At 41.3% G+C, this 17,471-nt stretch overlaps 1 protein-coding gene across 9 annotated transcripts in view; it reads left to right on the top strand.

The window, feature by feature from the left end:
• Slc7a11 (solute carrier family 7 member 11) overlaps window positions 1–17,471 on the top strand; it is a 219,643-nt gene that overhangs the window by 151,284 nt on the left and 50,888 nt on the right. The window contains exon 12 of one of the 9 annotated variants that reach the window (XM_087622509.1): window positions 10,764–12,182. The exons of 4 other annotated variants lie outside the window; for them this stretch is intronic. In XM_087622509.1, the coding sequence (XP_087478635.1) occupies window positions 10,764–10,858 (95 nt within the window). In that variant the 3' untranslated portion in view covers window positions 10,859–12,182. Of the gene's footprint in view, window positions 1–10,763; window positions 12,183–17,471 lie in introns of those variants that run through there. 4 more of the 9 variants (XM_087622671.1, XM_087622610.1, XM_087622595.1 and 1 more) reach the window with 4 other exon arrangements.

Here is a 17,471-nt window from a genome sequence, read left to right as displayed (position 1 = left end):
GGAGCTATAACTCCAGAAATTTCCATGCCAGGTGTCTGCTTTTAGACAATTGTTCTTGACCTGTGGGTTGTAACCCATTTGGCAGGGTTGAGTGACCTTTATACAGGGGTTGCATATCATATATCTTGCATATCATATATTTATATTACAATTCATAATAGTAGAACATTACAGTTATGAAGTAGCACCAAATATAAATTTATGGTTGGGGGGGTCACCACAACATGCAGAGTTGTATTGAAGGGTCTCAGCTTTAGGAGGGTTGAGAACCACCACTCTAGACATTCACGATGGGGCAGAGCTGGCAAGTGATAAAGGCTAAGAGGAAAGAAACAGACAACCACTCCTCTCTCTCTCTCTCTCTCTCTCTCTCTCTCTCTCTCTCTCTCTCTCTCTGTGTGTGTGTGTGTGTACATGCACATATGTGTGCTTGCAGTTCTGATGGCATCGGCAGTTTTCTGAACATTTACTGCCTGTTCAGGCTGTGTGTTTGCAGGCTGTACAGGGCACAGCCAAGCACTGGGGGCAGATGCTTCAGCAGGCCTGCCAGCATTCTGCCTGCTTCTCCATCCCAGCTGCCATAGCTGTCTGTGATATCAGCAGGTAACCCCAGCCACAAAGTTCCTACACCAACCACAGGAAAATATGCCATGGATGCCTGTGAGGCAGATTTGGCAATGGTTTCAAGTCATAGAAGAATTGTGGCCTCTGGAGCTCCAGCTAGCCAGGGCTGGTTGCTGGCTGGAGCTGGGGTTTTCTTCTGGACTACATAATGGAGAAACTTGATGTTTTTCCTCCTGGCTACTCCAGCCCTTCTGACCCTTTTGTAATTTAATTTTTGTATTAAATTTCCTACGGCAAAACAGTAGTTGAACACTTTTTGCTTTCCTGAGTGGACATTGACTGATGCATGCTGGTGAAGCAGTACTATAGACGTAAATCAGTCCTGCCTTCATCGAAATCTCTTTTAATTTCATAAATTTTCTTATTAAAAAAACCTTGCAAATAAAAACATTATGCACCAAGATTAACTAGACTCAAAGTCAAATTTAATTTAATCGAGTATCATTTATTTTTAGTATGACATATGCAGAATAAATTATCATTGATTTAGTGCAGGTATAAAATATGTAACGAGTACAAAATAAAATATATCTCAAATCAAATCATCAAATCAAGAGAGATAATAAATTTTGCATTTATTGTAAGATATATTAAAATATACTGTCTTCCTGGGATTTATTTTTGTTGTATTTGCTTGTTTATTTGAGAAACGGTCTCACTCTTAGCCTAATTGTCTCAGCACTCTATATAGAGACTAACGTGGAGATGGTGGTGGTCCTCAGCTTCCTAAATGCTGGGACTGAAGGTGCATTACACCATGCCTGGGTTCTAGAATAGGCTAAGTTGAGTATCAGTAACATGATAACTTAATATCATAATCATATGATGAATAAGTATGTACTCCTTTCTGTTGAAAATTAATTTTTGGAACATCTAGAGAAAAAACATAATTACACTTTTAGACTAGATACTTTGCACTAGCTAACTTAATGGGTTCCAAGTCAAACTTCTTAACTTGTGTGACTCATCTCAGTGACTCCATTAGCAGGTGCTGGGCTTCCTATTTCTATTGGAACCTTTGGAGTTTCACACCAAGTTACACAATCTTGCCATATTCTCCATCAGGCATCCTTAGAAGATGTCCACACAATCACACAGAGGGATAATAGATGAAAAAAGATATCAGGATTAGGAGAGAAGATCAGCTTTCCCAAACATTCACTCTAGTGAAATGGGTGACAGCTGAGAGGAAGGTGGAAAGCTCTTTAGCATTTCCTAATGATGACTAAAGAGTTATGAGGAGGGTTGAAAGTCGAAGTGTTGCTCCTTGTCTTGTGTGTGTTGCTCTGTTCCACCACTATAAAAGCCTCAGTGTGTCATAACTCAGTAAGCTGAGTATGGACTTGGCATGGATGCTGTCTGCCACCAATCCCTGTTCCTCTCTTTAACTGGGCAGCCTTGTATCTATTCTTCCGTATCTCAGTAACCCCCTTTGTTAAGCTTTGTAAGTATAAATCAATAATGCATGTATGTGCTCTGTTGCAATACCAGATTCCTTCCAAGCAAGGCAGGAGCACATTAGAATGTGGTATTTGCAAAGCCAAGATAACGAAACAATAAATATGACCTATGGTCTTAAAATCAATTCTGAAAGGCCATTGTAGATATCATGCTATTAAAACGTGGATCTCTCTCTCTCTCTCTCTCTCTCTCTCTCTCTCTCTCTCTCTCTCTCTCTCTCTCTCTCTCTGCATGCGCGCGCGCGCGCGTGTGTGTGTGTGTGTGTGTGTGTGTGTGTGTGTGTGAATGTTTGCATGTGTTCTTGGGTGGAAGCCAGAGGTTAACATTACCTTCCTCACTGAACCTGGAACTCTGATTCAGATAGAACTCGTTCCAGGGATCCTTACAGGCACACATGATACAGTTTAGGATTCTAGACTGGGTCTATTTCCTGTGCCAGTTAAAGACAGAAGAATTCTCAAACATAACAGATGGCAGCAGAGAAATCTCAAACACCACAAACAACAACAGACAGAAAAAACAGTTGAAGACAGACATTTATTTGGAGTAAAGAAACAGAGGCGAATAGTAGACAGAAAAAAAAAGAGACCTTCTGCAAAATGCGAAGACACGGGTGGGGTGGAAGTGGGGTGGGAATGGGGGCTTAGGAAGTCAAAACCTCCAGTCTCTTCTCAGGGCATAAGTTTTAAAAAACAGTTCCTTAAGACTTTTTCTTACTTAATTTAGGGTTAGTCAGTTTGAAGAAAGATAGGATGACTGATTGGCCCAGAAGTGTTGTGTACCATGTTCTGATCTGGCCTTGAACTTGTTGAGCTAGTTCGTCAGCAGGGGCCTACAGGTGGAAGACAGATGCCTACAAGGCCTTGGCTTTAAGCCGCAGGCTTTGCCTCAGATCAAGAGAGTGAGGATGAAGCTGGTCAACTTGGAGGTTTGCCACCATTATATTCCAGTTGTGGCTTCTCTCCCTATCTGTCTGCCTACCATGAACTCTAACTTTGAGGGTAGTCTCCTGTTCATAACTCCAACATTCCTCTTACACATACTAATTTCGTAAAAACAAACAAACAAATAAAAAAATTAAAAGTAGACAGGATGGGAACAATAGCCTCTTTTGAGAATATCTCTTCTTATGCCTGGGCTGCAGCATAAATCATGGCCACACCCTGGGCCCCGGGCACCAGCAAAGTTGTTAGCACAGTGCAAAAGCAACAGAAAACTACCTCTATTACCCCATTAGGTAAACAGGACTGATGTGGCTTTTGTTACCAGTGTCTCATCCTAGATTTCTCTTGATATTCCCTTGTGATCTCTATCCAAAGAATTCATATAAGACTCAGAGAATAATGCAGAAGTTGCGCAGAGTTGAATACAGAACAAAATGAGCCGCTGTCAAGAGGTGAGAGCTTGCCTCAACTTGATGGACCACTGGGAGGAAAGCTCTCTCATGACCTGAAGATTAGAGAGATCTGTGTGCCAGCCTACATTTCTAAGAAAGTCTTATGCTGTTTGTAATGTCTCTGGACCAGACAGCTTTCCTGAGGGGCACTTCCAAGTCCCGGTGATTGACAGGCTCATTTGGGTTGAGTCTTACAGGAAGGGCAAAGTCAGGTTCTTGTTGTTTATCAGGAGACTTCGTGCTCTACAGCAATCGTAAAAGGCTTAAAGTTCTTGAAACCTGGTTTAGATAGTTATCAACTAATGGCCATGTAGGCAGTTCAGGGCATCTGTCATGTCCCAGGGCCAGTAATGTGACTTGGGACCCATTCCTGCTACCAGTAATTAGAATCCTGACATTCCCACTCTTGGTTTTGTAAGCTGCTCAATATGAGGAAAGGATATAGCCCCAAAGCCTCCCAATTTGTTAACTTCTGAGTAGCCACTTGAAAGCCATTATAAACTTACAGGCGATATCAGTCGCCCTGGTACCAATCCTTATCAGGTACATCTCCACTGCTCTGCTGTGACATTCTGCTGCACTGACCCATGGAGCTGGGATCTGGAAACATGACTAGGCAGCTGGGTACTGAGGACATAACAGACACACCGACACAGGAGAAAAGCTGGGGCCAGGTGTATGCTCTGGTAGCAAGCCACGCTTACAACTTGGAAACTCATTCATGTTTCTTAGGTGTGGCACAGTGGAGGGGATCAGGTGGTGTTGGTAGGAGGAGTCTATAGGTCAGCAGCCTCAGGCTATACATACTGGAAGGAGGAAGTTGCAGTTCCCCCCCCCCCCGCCACACACACACACATACACTGATGTATTTGGTCCAGAGGAAAAAGGCTTTGTCAATATCCCACGGGTCTGAGGCCTTGATCCTCTTCACTGATATGCCTATGTCAAGAATACATGTTCACTCAGGAGTCCATTCAGAGCTTTGTCCACTCCCTACACTCTCCTAGCCGATAGTTTGTCTAAAAACTTTGCCATGGAGGACTATGCTATGACCAGGAAAAGGAATTAGCATAGAAGAAAAGTGGTTATGTCTCACTGCTACTGTTGAAATATTATTTGTGCTTTATATCTCAATTGACAAGATATCTACCCCACAGAAAGCTTTCCCACCCCATGAGACTGCACTGTGTGGAGAAATCCTGCTCATGTTTCTCAAAAAGGATCTCAGAGAGAACTGGAGGTAGAGCTCAGCATGGAATGCATGTTTAGCATGTATGAATGCTGGGGTGCAAATTTTCGCACAGATAAATATAAAACTAGTGAAAAAGAAAAAGGATGCTCAAAGTCACATGGGGTATCTAGTGGGTAAATTCAGAAGTACACACACATGCCAGTCAGACTCAGATTGGATCATTTCAAACCTGGTACAAAGAAAATCATTGCAAGCATTGTGCAAACCATGCATTTAAGCAATGCACAGTCAGCCAATCATGTGCAGTGGAAAGCTGTGGGGTCTTCTTCTAGGGTCCCTGCCCTTTGTCTCCTCATCAATTCTCAGCACATCCTTGCCCTGGGAGTAGAAGGCTGAGATAGAACTTCATTCCACCTACAGGGCTTTCTAAGTTCCTAGTCCCCTTACTAGGAGCATTAGACATCCTCTGACTGCGAGGCATTTATGCTTGTATTGCTTCTCTCAATTATCTTCTCCCCTCTCCCCATCCCTCAGCTACAGTGGTGATTTCTGTGTGTTTTCTAGGTTCTGAGGCTCTGCATCTAATGTGGATATCCTTAATCCCAGGTCTCCCACTGGGCGATGTACAGGCTGGGTGAGGCTCGCTAGGGAGATCATTGTAAATCACCTTTGGCAGAAGGAGTTGCTTTGTGCTGAGAAGTGAGCTGGAAAGTGATTCCTCATTGCAGAGCAAGATAGCATGTCCTTTTTACCGTTAAATGTTCCCTTGCCAGCAGCAGCTAGGAGATGTTATCCTGTAAACATTTCCCATCCAATATGTCCTGGACAGCAAGCTTTCTTTATATCTCCAACTGAACACCCAATATAGAAGGGGTGACATTTTCAAAGGCAATTCTTTTGAGAAGATCAAGGATGCTAGTTTTGCTTTGTTTGTCCTTTAACTTAAGATAAAATAAGTATCATCCTATCACCCCAAATCTGTTACTTGCTATTGTTCTCTTTAGCAGCTTCGAGTGCATCAGAAATGCTTGGTCTGTAAGTCACTGAGGAAGTTAATTTCCTTGTCGAGGAAAGTTGATCACAAAAGAACCAAGCTTAAGCTTCACCCACTGATTTTGATTACCTCTCTACAAGCACTTAGAATGTTATTTTCTGAGCTGCAGAGCAATTAATGACTAGAACTGCAGGAAGTATTTAATTGAGTATTGATTTAAGGCCAAAGCGTTGTTTGGCTGAGGAATTGCATTGTAATTAATGGGCCTTAACTGGACTTTTAATTTTTCTACACTAGACTTGACTTTTAACAGTTGTGATTGCAATCCTCAAAGTCTCCATAGAGGGAGTGATGTGCTTTGCCCACGTCCAATTTAAAGTTTTGAGTGAATTTGTGGGACTGGGGATGGGGTTTGAGTGCACATGCATGCAGAGGCTACTGGTCAACCATGGGCTTTGTTTCTCAGGGGTTCTCCTGTTTTCACTGATGTGGGACTTGCCAGGTAGCTTAGGATCGCAGCTGGGATCTGCCTGTCTCCACAGCACTGAGATTAGGAACGTGCACCGTCATTGCATGCTCTTTCAAGTGGCTTCTTCTGCATTGTTGGTAAGCACCACCAACTTCCCAGCCTCTGATTGAATCATAACATAACTAACGGACTTAGAGCCAGCGGACTTTCAAGGGGTTGGGAGGAAACTCCAAAGTCTGCTAAATTGTGAGAATACAATAAATGTTCCGATTAATGTGTTTTCAGGTGATTAGTGGGCTGGTCCTCAGGATTTTAATACAGGCTAGTGACAGCGGTGAAGTGGTTTCTGAGCAGCACTATGCTTCCTTCCTCCCTGGTGTCTGGTGCAGAAGGCAGGATTCTCATCTGTGTGGGATGGGACAGCAGAGGCCAGGGAGAAGTCCTTTCATCCACAGTGACATACAGTGACTGATTAGTCTCTATAGAGTGGCAGCAATATATGATTTTTATAATTTTTAAAATATCCATCTGGCCACTGTCTGACTTGGTCAAAGCTTTGCTATATTTAAGATGATGACTGAAAATATTCCTTTTGTCAGTGTTTAGTATTCAATTAAGTCTGTCCCACATGTATAGCATCTTGGGGATATTTAGGGATACGAAGATGATGAAGGCATGGTCGGAAGTGGCAGCCTCCGTGTGGAATGACAGCTGCCTTTGAACACAAGCTCTATATGAGTAGCAGTTCAGACACAAGGCATATGAAATTTACATTACGGTAAAGAGTGACTTACTAATTAAATATGCTCACGAAACTTCAGAAAATTACCAACCACCTCATTTTCTTTGTCCCACTTTTCAATTTTTATCCTTTCCCCCAGCTGCAATTTTCAGCCAAATCCCTTTAATGTTAAATCTTCTCCGTGTTACCCAACAGTTGCTCTGGCAGATCCCATGGAGTCAAGGTTCTGAGTGCTTCCAGCTCATCATGCTGTTCTAACACAGCAGACTAGCTATTCGTTTCTGCTGTGGTATGGTTTGGGAATTTCTTCAAATCCCAGCAGCAATTTTGGGTTTAGCAGGTGGTCCTTTCCTCCCAAAAGTGTGGAACAGCCACTCCATGTCGGCTCCCAGGAGACCTGGCACACAGGGATGGCAGGGACCAATGTAGCCCTTGCAGATAGGGCTACACTGGCTGAATTTTTAAAACACTTCAATGCATTTAAGACTCTAGTACTTTCTTAATGATCACAAAGCCTGGAGCATAACTGGTTGAACCTCTTAGGAAGTAGATGTTCAGGCTTAGCCATTCTATATTTAGATATGAGTGAACCAGTGACCTTTAATATACTGTGTGTCTTCCAGTCAGGTATTGTAAAGAAGAATGAGGGAGTAGAATGAGATTTATTTCTATTTCAGGTCCACAAGGCCACCTGTTTCATAAAACAGCATAAACATTTACTGTGCTTCTCTGTAGAGTCATTGAGTTACCGACTAGTAAATGTCTGCTGTGAAGGACCCGGCACGGATGGATGGAGAGGCACCACTCTCCTCCTTTTGAACATTTTCTTTGTTTTACATGGATCAAGTCTCAATGGCAGCTAATATTGGCAGAATTAGTTTACTCAGAGATTTTCCTTTTACATGCTGATGTTTCCTGAGACACTATTGGAAATCTGTATAAATCCCAAACGTTTCGAATTGGTTGTTGATAGGACTCACCTTTGATTGGTCTCGAATGTTATAGAAAAAAAAATTAAAACAGGGTATGAGGTATATGCCCTATTGTGTGGGAGGTTGAGGAAGGAGGATGAGAAGTTTAAGATCATATTCAGCTACGTAGTGAATTTGGGACCAGTCTGGGAAATGTGTCACTCTGTTCCAATAAACAGACAAAAATCATTTCGTTAAATATTAAATGATGAGCACATGATTTCTGCACAACTGAGCTTCTTTTGTAGTAAAAGATCTGCACTATGAACATAAAGAACTACTGAAAATGGGAAGGATCGTTGTCTAATACACACACACACGCACACACACACACACACACACACACACTATCTATATCTAACTGGTATAAAATAGCTAATTAACTTATGTGTTTTAGTAACAGATGACCTGGACTCTGCAGGCCACTCTTAAGTTGCCATTATGAAGCAAGTTCCAAGGGTGTGGGCTTTCATGGGCTTATGGGAAGATGGCTTCCCCTGGGAAAGAAGGGCATTCAGGTCTGGCTGTGCCATGGATTCTATGACTACTCCTAAGGTACAACAAGGACAGAAGAGAACACAAACAAGGTGTCTTGTTGAATGGATGATTTAATGCATGAAACACAGTATGGGAGAGGAGCTCGTACTATGCTGTTTTCCAGATGCCTAACACTCCTGTTACCCACTCTGTTTCTTCAGAGAGACTCTCATGAGCAATGACAGCAGTAAAGCTGAAGAACACATTTGAATACTCACTGTGGAGGCCAGAGATGCTAACACAGAAGCCTTCTCTGTCTTCTGGCCCATGAACTCTAGTATTAATGCACACACTGACTGCATCAGAATATACCTTTCTTTTTTTCTATTGGATATTTTTTATTTATTTACATTTAACATGTTATTCCCTTTCCAGGTTTCCCATCCATAAATCCTCTATCCCATCTCCCCTCTCCCTTCTTCTATGAGGGTGTTCCCCCAACACATCCACCCACCCCTTCCCACAACCCCACCCTGACATTCCCCTACACTGGGGCTTTGAGCCTTGGCAGGACCAAGGGCTTCTCCTCCCATTGGTGTCCAACAAGGCCATCCTCTGCTACATATGTAGCTGGAGCCATGGATCTGTCCATGAGAACACACCTTTTAAAGGCTGGCTTAGCACTGGTGTCTCCCCAAAGTGCAGGTAAGTTAGTATCCAAAGTCCACAACCCCCAATTTGCATATCTGTGAAAAGAGGATAGTAGTTTCCTGTGAGCTTAGATGAGGTAAGAAAATGAGGTCTGGTAATTACACATAGGCATGCAAAACTCTCCAACAAGTCTTGAAGAATATGTTTTGTTTTCTGCATATGAGTATCTCTTGTTCTTCCTCTTGAATTCTGCCCAATTTTGGATGCTTATCTATTTCTCTGACCTCATACTTTGCTTTTGCACACATCATGCTCATATGTGGCTCTCCTTACCAGATTCCACTCTGCTGTCACATTGCCTTCGTGGCCTTCTTGTTCACACTGCAGGTGTCTGGTACCCCAGTCCTGGTGTTAGTCACTTTTTCTTTCACTCCATGGCCTCTGTCACTATTTCTAAAATGTCTAGTGGAAAGGAAGGGAGTCTCTGTTTCTGCTAGAGTTTAAGATAGGCCTTTCTAGCTTCCTCAGCTTCTTGATGGTTTAATGATATTTGTTAGTTTTCCTCTCATTTTACTTTTTTTCCCTCTTGTGGATATTTCCATTAGACTCTTGAGGAAATAACGAACGAACGAATGAACGAACTAAGTAATTAACTAACTAACTAACTAAGTAACTAACTAACTAATCTAACTAACTAACTAAAGCAGGCACTCAGAATTTCACACTCAAAAATTCTCTCCCCCAGCAAACCACAGCCTTGTGTTTCAGGAATGTTAGCCGACAGTGGGTAGCACATCTCTGGGCTCGGCAGTGTCTTCCTTGAAGCCCTCAGTTAAAATGGCTCATGCCTTAAACACCGACTGTACTTCACAAGATCTCTTGCATACCTTCTCTTACACCTCCTCTCTTCTGGGCAGAGTAGAGACACGGGGAGGCTAAAGTCAAAAGCAACCTGGCAGACAGAACGGAGACATGTAAGTGGAGAAACCTCCTAGCCTGGAGTTCTGAAGTCTAAGAAGATTGTCCCTGCTCTGTCATGTCACAAATAAGCATAGGAACAGGAAGTAAAGCAATCTGAAAAGCTACATGATCTGCACGATGATTTCCTTCAGTGGAACCTTGTGATTTAGTAACGTGGTAGCATAGAGAAATTATAAAGGTGACTCACCAAATGTACCTTTTGTTTCTCTACTCAAGAAGTGATCCGTTAATTATTCACGAGACATTTTTTTAAGAGGCAGAGTGTACGCCTAGTTACTGACCAAATGGGAGAAAATACGGCTTGTTGTTTCTTAATAATAAACATCCGATTGATTTGCAGGAATGGATTAAGTGGACAATTCATTATTGTTAGAAGATTTTAGGGGGAAAATTGCCACCATTCAGTAGAATTGATTTGAGTTTTATAGTGGGGAGCAGAGTACATAAAAATGAGAGATTCTTAGTGAGGTGAAAATGGTAACAACAACCACAAAAAAAAGGCAAGCTCTAAAACACAATATTTCTAGTTCTTAAAAGGGATATGAGAGCATGAAATACAGGGATAACTTGGGAGCAGATGTAAAGCACACTATGTGCCATTCCCATGACATAAATCATCACAATGCCCCATAGTGTAAATGCTCAGGATACTTTTCTTGAATTACCGCCACCATAATAACATGCAATGAAAGAAAGGGATCCATATATATGCTAATTAAAAAACAGCAACACACTGTAGCTATTGCATAAACCATTCCATGCCTGTCTGTTCTGAATCCAAAGCATTTCTGCTCTGCCTTCACAGGTGCAATTTGGCTACGAAAGAGGCGTGTAAGGAGCAGATTGCCGAATGATCCTTTGCAGGTCCTTGCTGTGCAGCTAGGTGCTCCAACGAGGTGAAAGACACGGCAGCTTGGATGGGAAAGACTTTTAAATCACGTTGATGAGTTTGAAGAAGGGTATTGACAAGCACTTGCAAACTAGTGTCTTTGCTTTGCAAATCGCTCTAATGACTATAAAAGCCATAAAAACAAATTTGTAGACATTGATCAAAGTGATGGAGCCAAAGAGTTGGAGTGATGAGCTCTAAATTTAGTGGCACCCATGTTTTCTTTTTAACTCATCTGCAGGCAAAATCCTCAATGGAAAGTACTCATGAGATAGATAACTCATTCTTTTAAGTGGCTCCAAATGCAGCCCTGCAAACCGTCATTGTTTTGCTTTGTTTTGTTTTTCTGTATCTAAGCATGAAACCATAAAACTGTACGACAGGATATCATGTCCACTGTCAAGGATTAAGGTCAGATAAAGTGTTCTGACAAAAACGCCTCCAGTATACTCTCATTTGTTACGTTTCCCTCTTGGAATGTCAAATTTATTTCGTTCTCTTTCCAGTGATAGTCATTCCTTACAGTCATTAAACCAGATTTGTGTTGCGCTCTTTCAGTTCCTATGGATGGACGTCTTCCTCAGTATTGTATCTAAATTACTTTTGGTTCTGTAACGTTGTAGATAATACTATTTGCATCCTAATGTTTTAAGTTTTGTGCTGACCCTATGGTCTTTCTTGCCACCAGATTGGGATAAATGAGAAATAGGTCATGACGTTATGCTCAGTAATGCTATTTGGCAAGGCCTTTGTTCCTTTATCTAACAGCAAATCTCTTATGTCCTGGATCTTAATGTTAAGGAGTCTGTGGCCTAAGTGCTTTAACTCAATTTTTCCTATCTGTAGGATTCTTTCCCTAGTAAAATCACTACTATAAGCATATGATTACCTCATGGTATAGAAGATCTTGCGTCATGCTAATGGTCTGGTTGGTTTCTGTAAGATGAGAGCATCCTGTGTCCTAATTATGTTTTAGAACTTCAGGAGACTGGGGAAAGTACAGAGATTCATCCCTTTACCTGAAATAACCCACAGCTCAGGTAGATGAGAAATATATTTGAAGTCTAGACATACTGATATTCTGAGGAGAAAATATGATATTTAAGGATGAACTAGCAGATGTAAAAGGGAACGTACTCATTGTATTTAATCCGACCATTTTAACTAACACTCTAATTTGATAATAGACATGGCTCCCTTCTTGGATCAGATGGAGCTTGAGTTAGAACCAGAAGTATCTTCTTTGGGCTCTAATAACCCTTTCAGTAGCTCTAATTTTGTCCTGCCCAGTCCCTTTAACTTTAATAAACTTGCCTCAATTTCGTGCCTTTCCAGAACTTCTAGATATCATACTTTGGTATGAATATCTTTCCATTTGTAGTAGTGTTTAATGATATTCTGGTGGCTTTGTAATTTTCCAATTTGACAGGGATAAACTATGGCCTTAAAATGTCCAAGTATATTTCTGGTTGGGTGAGGCCAAGAGAAATTCTTGCTGATGTCTCAGACACTGGGGATGAAGCAGGAGCCATCTGGTAGTTACAAGTTCTGATAGAGGCTTGCCTCACACTATAGCTGGCACCTGTTTCTCTAGTAAAGTCTTGGTATTAATTTGGTAACATAAATGGCTCTAGAATGGATCTAAATAATGCTTGTTTCCGCCTTTTATTCTGAAATGATATCTTTGATTTGATTAAATGTAAATGTCATTAATAATACTCTTTTCAGTAGCGGAGTTGGAAGAAGAGGCTGAGTCAGACAAAGAGGAAGTATTTCTATGAATGGCCTTCTTTAGACACTCTTAATCACATACCCATTGATACGCAGCTCTGGGTAACCAGATGTTTGCAATCCTTGAAACTTGTATTGAGGCTGGGGTGCTGTCCAGTGTTTGATTGCTTGCCCACAGTACTCCAGACTGTGTGTTCTGTCTCTAGCACTATAAAATTCAAAAGCCACATTCAAACCAAACACCAAAGCAAACAAACCCATTGATTTTTGAAAATATGGATCTAACAGAGTCTCAGCATTGAGCTCAGTCTAGCCTCAAACTCGTGATACCCCTACTTCATCCTCCTAAGTACTGAGACTATCAATAGTAGATAGATATCACCACACCCAGTTCTGGTAAACACATCCTTGATGATTTTACGATGACTTAGTACATTGAACATAATGAACAGCATAGCCAAAAACATTGTCAGAACAGTGTGGCCACAGAGCTGTACACATTTGCTATTTCCTGAACAAGAATACAGTCAACTCCTGTTAATCATGTATTCTACATTTAAGAATTTACATCTTGTAAAAGTGTAACCCCAAAAGGATATCATGCAGTGCCTTTAACACCCTTCGTGGATATACAATTTTGCAAAATGACAACAAACAACCATAAAAACAACAAAAGTAGATGTTTGTATTTACAGCTGTTGTCTTACAAGGTAATGCTCTGTCTTATTCCAGCTGTCACAGTGTAAACTCGTGCCTTTTTCACATTTCACATAGTGACACATTTTTGCATTTCTGTGCTGATGACTGGGTTGAGTGTTCAAAACAGCCCCCAATCATGGTGTTAGTGCACTGTACCATGAGTGGACAATCTGGCTATAGAGGACCTTACAGAGAAGATGCACGTGTCAGCTAAGCTCTGTTCAGGAAGGAGGAGAAATGCCCTGGGCAATATGTTTATCATGAAAGAATAAACCTGTTTACTAAATAAAATATCATTTAAACAGAAACAGATGTGAAACATAGAAGTTTCTCTAGAAACTTTATGAACTGAAGATAAAGTGAAAATGTTTTACATTGCTGGAAGGATTGCTGAACGGTGGGACTTTAAAGGTTTAGGGGTTTGAAGGGATGGAGAGATGTCTCAATGCTTAAGAGCACTGGCAGCTTTTCCAGAGGACCTGGGTTCAGTTCCCAGCACTGACAGGACAGCTCACATCTGCCCGCAACTTCAGTTCTAGGAGACCTGACACCCTTACACAAATATATATGCAGACAAAACGTGAGTGCACATAAAATAAAAATAAATCTTTAAACAAAGAAGTTTTTGCTTTAAAGAGTACTTTTTAGAAAAGTATTTCTTGCTCCTGCTGCCTGGGTTGGATTCCCAGCATTAACATGTGCCTCACGACCGCCCACAGATCTAGTTCCAGGGGATGACTCCTTCTGATCTCTGTCAGTACTGCATTCATGTAATACACAAACATACATGCTGACAAAACACTCATAAACTTAAAGTAAATGAATCTAAAAATGTTTCTTAGATGTAGAGATTTGCTTCCCACTGTATCTAAATAGGGTTGGGTAATTTGGCTAATTGCTGTTAGTTGAAAGAGATGGAGAATGCTATTTGAGATGGCATCTCATCAAATACTTCTGTGCTCTCCGGCATATGGCTACTGAGCTGCATAAAAGCCAGAAGAATCAGGGTAGTTTAAGCTGGAAAAGCAATCAGACACAACGCTTTGTTCCTATTTTATGAATCTATCAATTCCCTACTCTGAAATGATAATCACAGGTGGTGTGTGTGTGTGTGTGTGTAGTAATTTGGATATTACTGTACACTGAAAAAGACGGAGACTGCTTCTCTCTATATTATCATCTCTGTCTGCCTATGTATCATCTGTCTATCTTTCTATTTTTCTATCTGTCTTTCTATCTATCTATCTTTCTATCTATCTATCTATCTATCTATCTATCTATCTATCTATCTATCTATCTATCTATCTATCATCCATCTATCTATCTAGAGAAGAGAGAGGGAGACATTCTTTCATGTACCCCAGCCTATCCTATAACTATCATATAGCCTAAGATGACCTTGAAGTTTGATCCTCCTGCCTCTATATTTAGAGTGTTAAGGTTACAGGTATATACAACGACACCCACTTTATGTTTGCTTGGGAATTTTTCTAGTTAGGGTTATTATTTTTGTGATGAAAGACCATAGTTAGAGATAGATCATATAGGGAATTCCTCCAATTCAGGGAAGGAAATATTTATTCGGCTTACACTTCCATATCACAGTCTATCACCGAAGGAAGTCAGGGTAGAAACTCAAGCAGGGCTGGAACCTGGAGATGGAAGCTGATACAGAGGCAAGGCAGGGGTGTTGCTTACTGGCTTGCTCCTATGGTTTGCTCCAACTGCTTTTGTATAGCACTTAGGACCATCAACCCAAGGATAGTACTACCCACCATGGACAGGACTCTCCCCCATCAATCACTAATTAAGAAAATGCCCTACTGCTGGATCTTATGGAGGCATTTTCTCACTTAAAGTTGCCTCCTTTCAGATCACTGTAGCTTGTATGAACATTACAAAACCAGCTAGCACAGGATCTGACCTCAGGGCTTCAAGCATGCTAAGAAAGCACTCCATCAATTGAGCTACCTTCCCAGACTTACTCTTAGACCTTCTGACTGCACTTCCAATTCCACAAAACAACTCCCTTTTCTATTACACCAGTTGCATAAACTTGTTTGGGTTCACTGTACAGGACATATCCAGTGGATGCATTGGTGAGGAACATGACAGATGATGAGAAGTAAATCCACAAAAAACAATAATGTGGTTTGCTCACTTGGTGAAATTTCCAGCTACCCACTGGTGAGGACTATACTGAGAGATGCCTTTTGAGGTGAAGGGCAAGCTACTTCTGTATGATCTACCCAACCACAAAGAAAAAGAAACAATATCTTTGACAGCTTTGAACTTTGAAAGCAGCATACATCTCATAATATGCTTTTCTGACCCATTACTTATGGCTAAGAGCTTAATTGATGTCCGAGAACAATGGAACACTCCATAAAAGGTCCAGCTATGATGCCATCTGTCACTGTTATCACAGAATGCAACAAATACAGAGGTGTTAGAAATGTTAATGGCATACAGGGAAGTTATTGAAATCTTTACAGAATCTAAAAATGACTTATAGCACTAAATGTTAGATGCTGCAACAAAATCTGACTTGCCTTTTAAGGTTTTGTTTGCGTTTGAGACATCTCACTGCATGGCACTGGCTGCCCTAGAACTTTCTGTGTACACTAGGCTGACCTAGAAGTCAGAGGTACCTTTGCCTCTCTCCCTCCTAAGTCCTGAGATTAAATGCCTATTTTACCATGCCTGCCTTCAGGCCTTCCTTTGAAAAAAATTTTAGACCTCTGTGGAGAATGGCTTTTACTTACTATTAGATCTTAGGAGAAACCAAACACCTGACTATCGTCTGCCATGTGGCCATGTAAGCTGGACTGTTTTAAGAGCAGATTACAGTCATAGCCAATCACCGTCAGATGCAAGCACCAGCATGATATATCAAATGGCCCATGTCTGCAAGGCACTAATCAGTAAGAATGTTGATCGGACACCCATAATTTCTGCTCCCGACATGTCTTCTCTTCATCAACCTCAACCTGAGGACTAATGGGCTTCTCAGTGTATTCAGCTGCCCAAGTAAAGAAAATGTAGGAACTTCCTCAATGTGGATGGTAGTTACTACAGTGCCATAGTCCCACTCTACTGTGCTTCAGGGACCCCACAAAAATAAATCACCCAAGGAGGAGTCTGCGTGTAGACATAGTTTTACGATAATTTTGAAATAAGAGATTTTTTAAAAGAATATTGATTTAAAGCTTTATAGGCTGTAGCTATTTTGTGCATGTGTGTGTGTGGGGGGGTGTTCCAGTGGATTGAGAAATATTGGAGTCCTAGGTAAGTGCATGCCCAAGAATGCCCCTAAAATAAGGAATAGGAGGATTTGTTTGGTTGTGGCTCACTCTGTGAGCACATGAACACAGTGTCTATGGGGAGCAAGGATGGAAGTCATGTGTGGGGCAGTGGGCCTTGTCACCAGACAGAAAACTTGGTTGGGAGTAGATGAAATGCCTACCTTTCTCAGATATGAAAATTAACAGGGTTTCTGAATCTGCTTGACCTTACCACCCACTGCCCCACAGTCACAGACTTATTTCCACTGTGTGAGGCCAAATTTACCATACTTGGGAATTCATTGGTCAGAAAATGAAATTGCTCAACAATGAATTCTAATATATCATTATTCTTCAATGTAGTTAGCAACAGAGGTGGCAGGACACCTGCCTAAGGATGTGGTCTTCATGGAAGAAATAGTGTTTTGAATTTCTTTCATGTTCTTTCTCAAACTACATACGTGGACCAATTCTCGATTTTATTATTCCTTCCCTCTTTTATGGTATGTTGATGCCCTACAGCTTAGATTCTGGCTCTGATGGAATAACCAAGCTCCTGTTCATAGGTTCTATCCCAAATCCCTGTCTTTTAAAACATTTTCCTTGCTTTTAACTTTCCATATTTTATTATAAATAAAGTTAATTCTTCTCACAAGCTCTTCAGAATATGCTATTCTGATGCCCCATGCTTGTGCCCTCTTAGAAACTGCTTCAGATTTGGGAGCTGGACTAGCAGGTCACTTCTCTCAGAGCGATGCTCTACATTCTGAGCGAGACCTCATGAGGTCGGTTGTTCTTGGCCCTTTTCTCTTCCTTATATATAGCCTCTGCTTTAACCAGTAAGGAATGGTGATGGTTAGGATTCTGTAGTTCTTAGACTACTGTAGGCTTAGAGTCCCTGCCACAGGAG

The sequence above is a fragment of the Rattus norvegicus genome, chromosome 2 (assembly GCF_021556685.1).
Source record: "Rattus norvegicus strain SHRSP/BbbUtx chromosome 2, alternate assembly SHRSP_T2T, whole genome shotgun sequence".
NCBI classification, from domain to species: Eukaryota; Metazoa; Chordata; class Mammalia; order Rodentia; family Muridae; genus Rattus; species Rattus norvegicus.
This window is presented reverse-complemented; position numbering and strand designations above follow the sequence as displayed.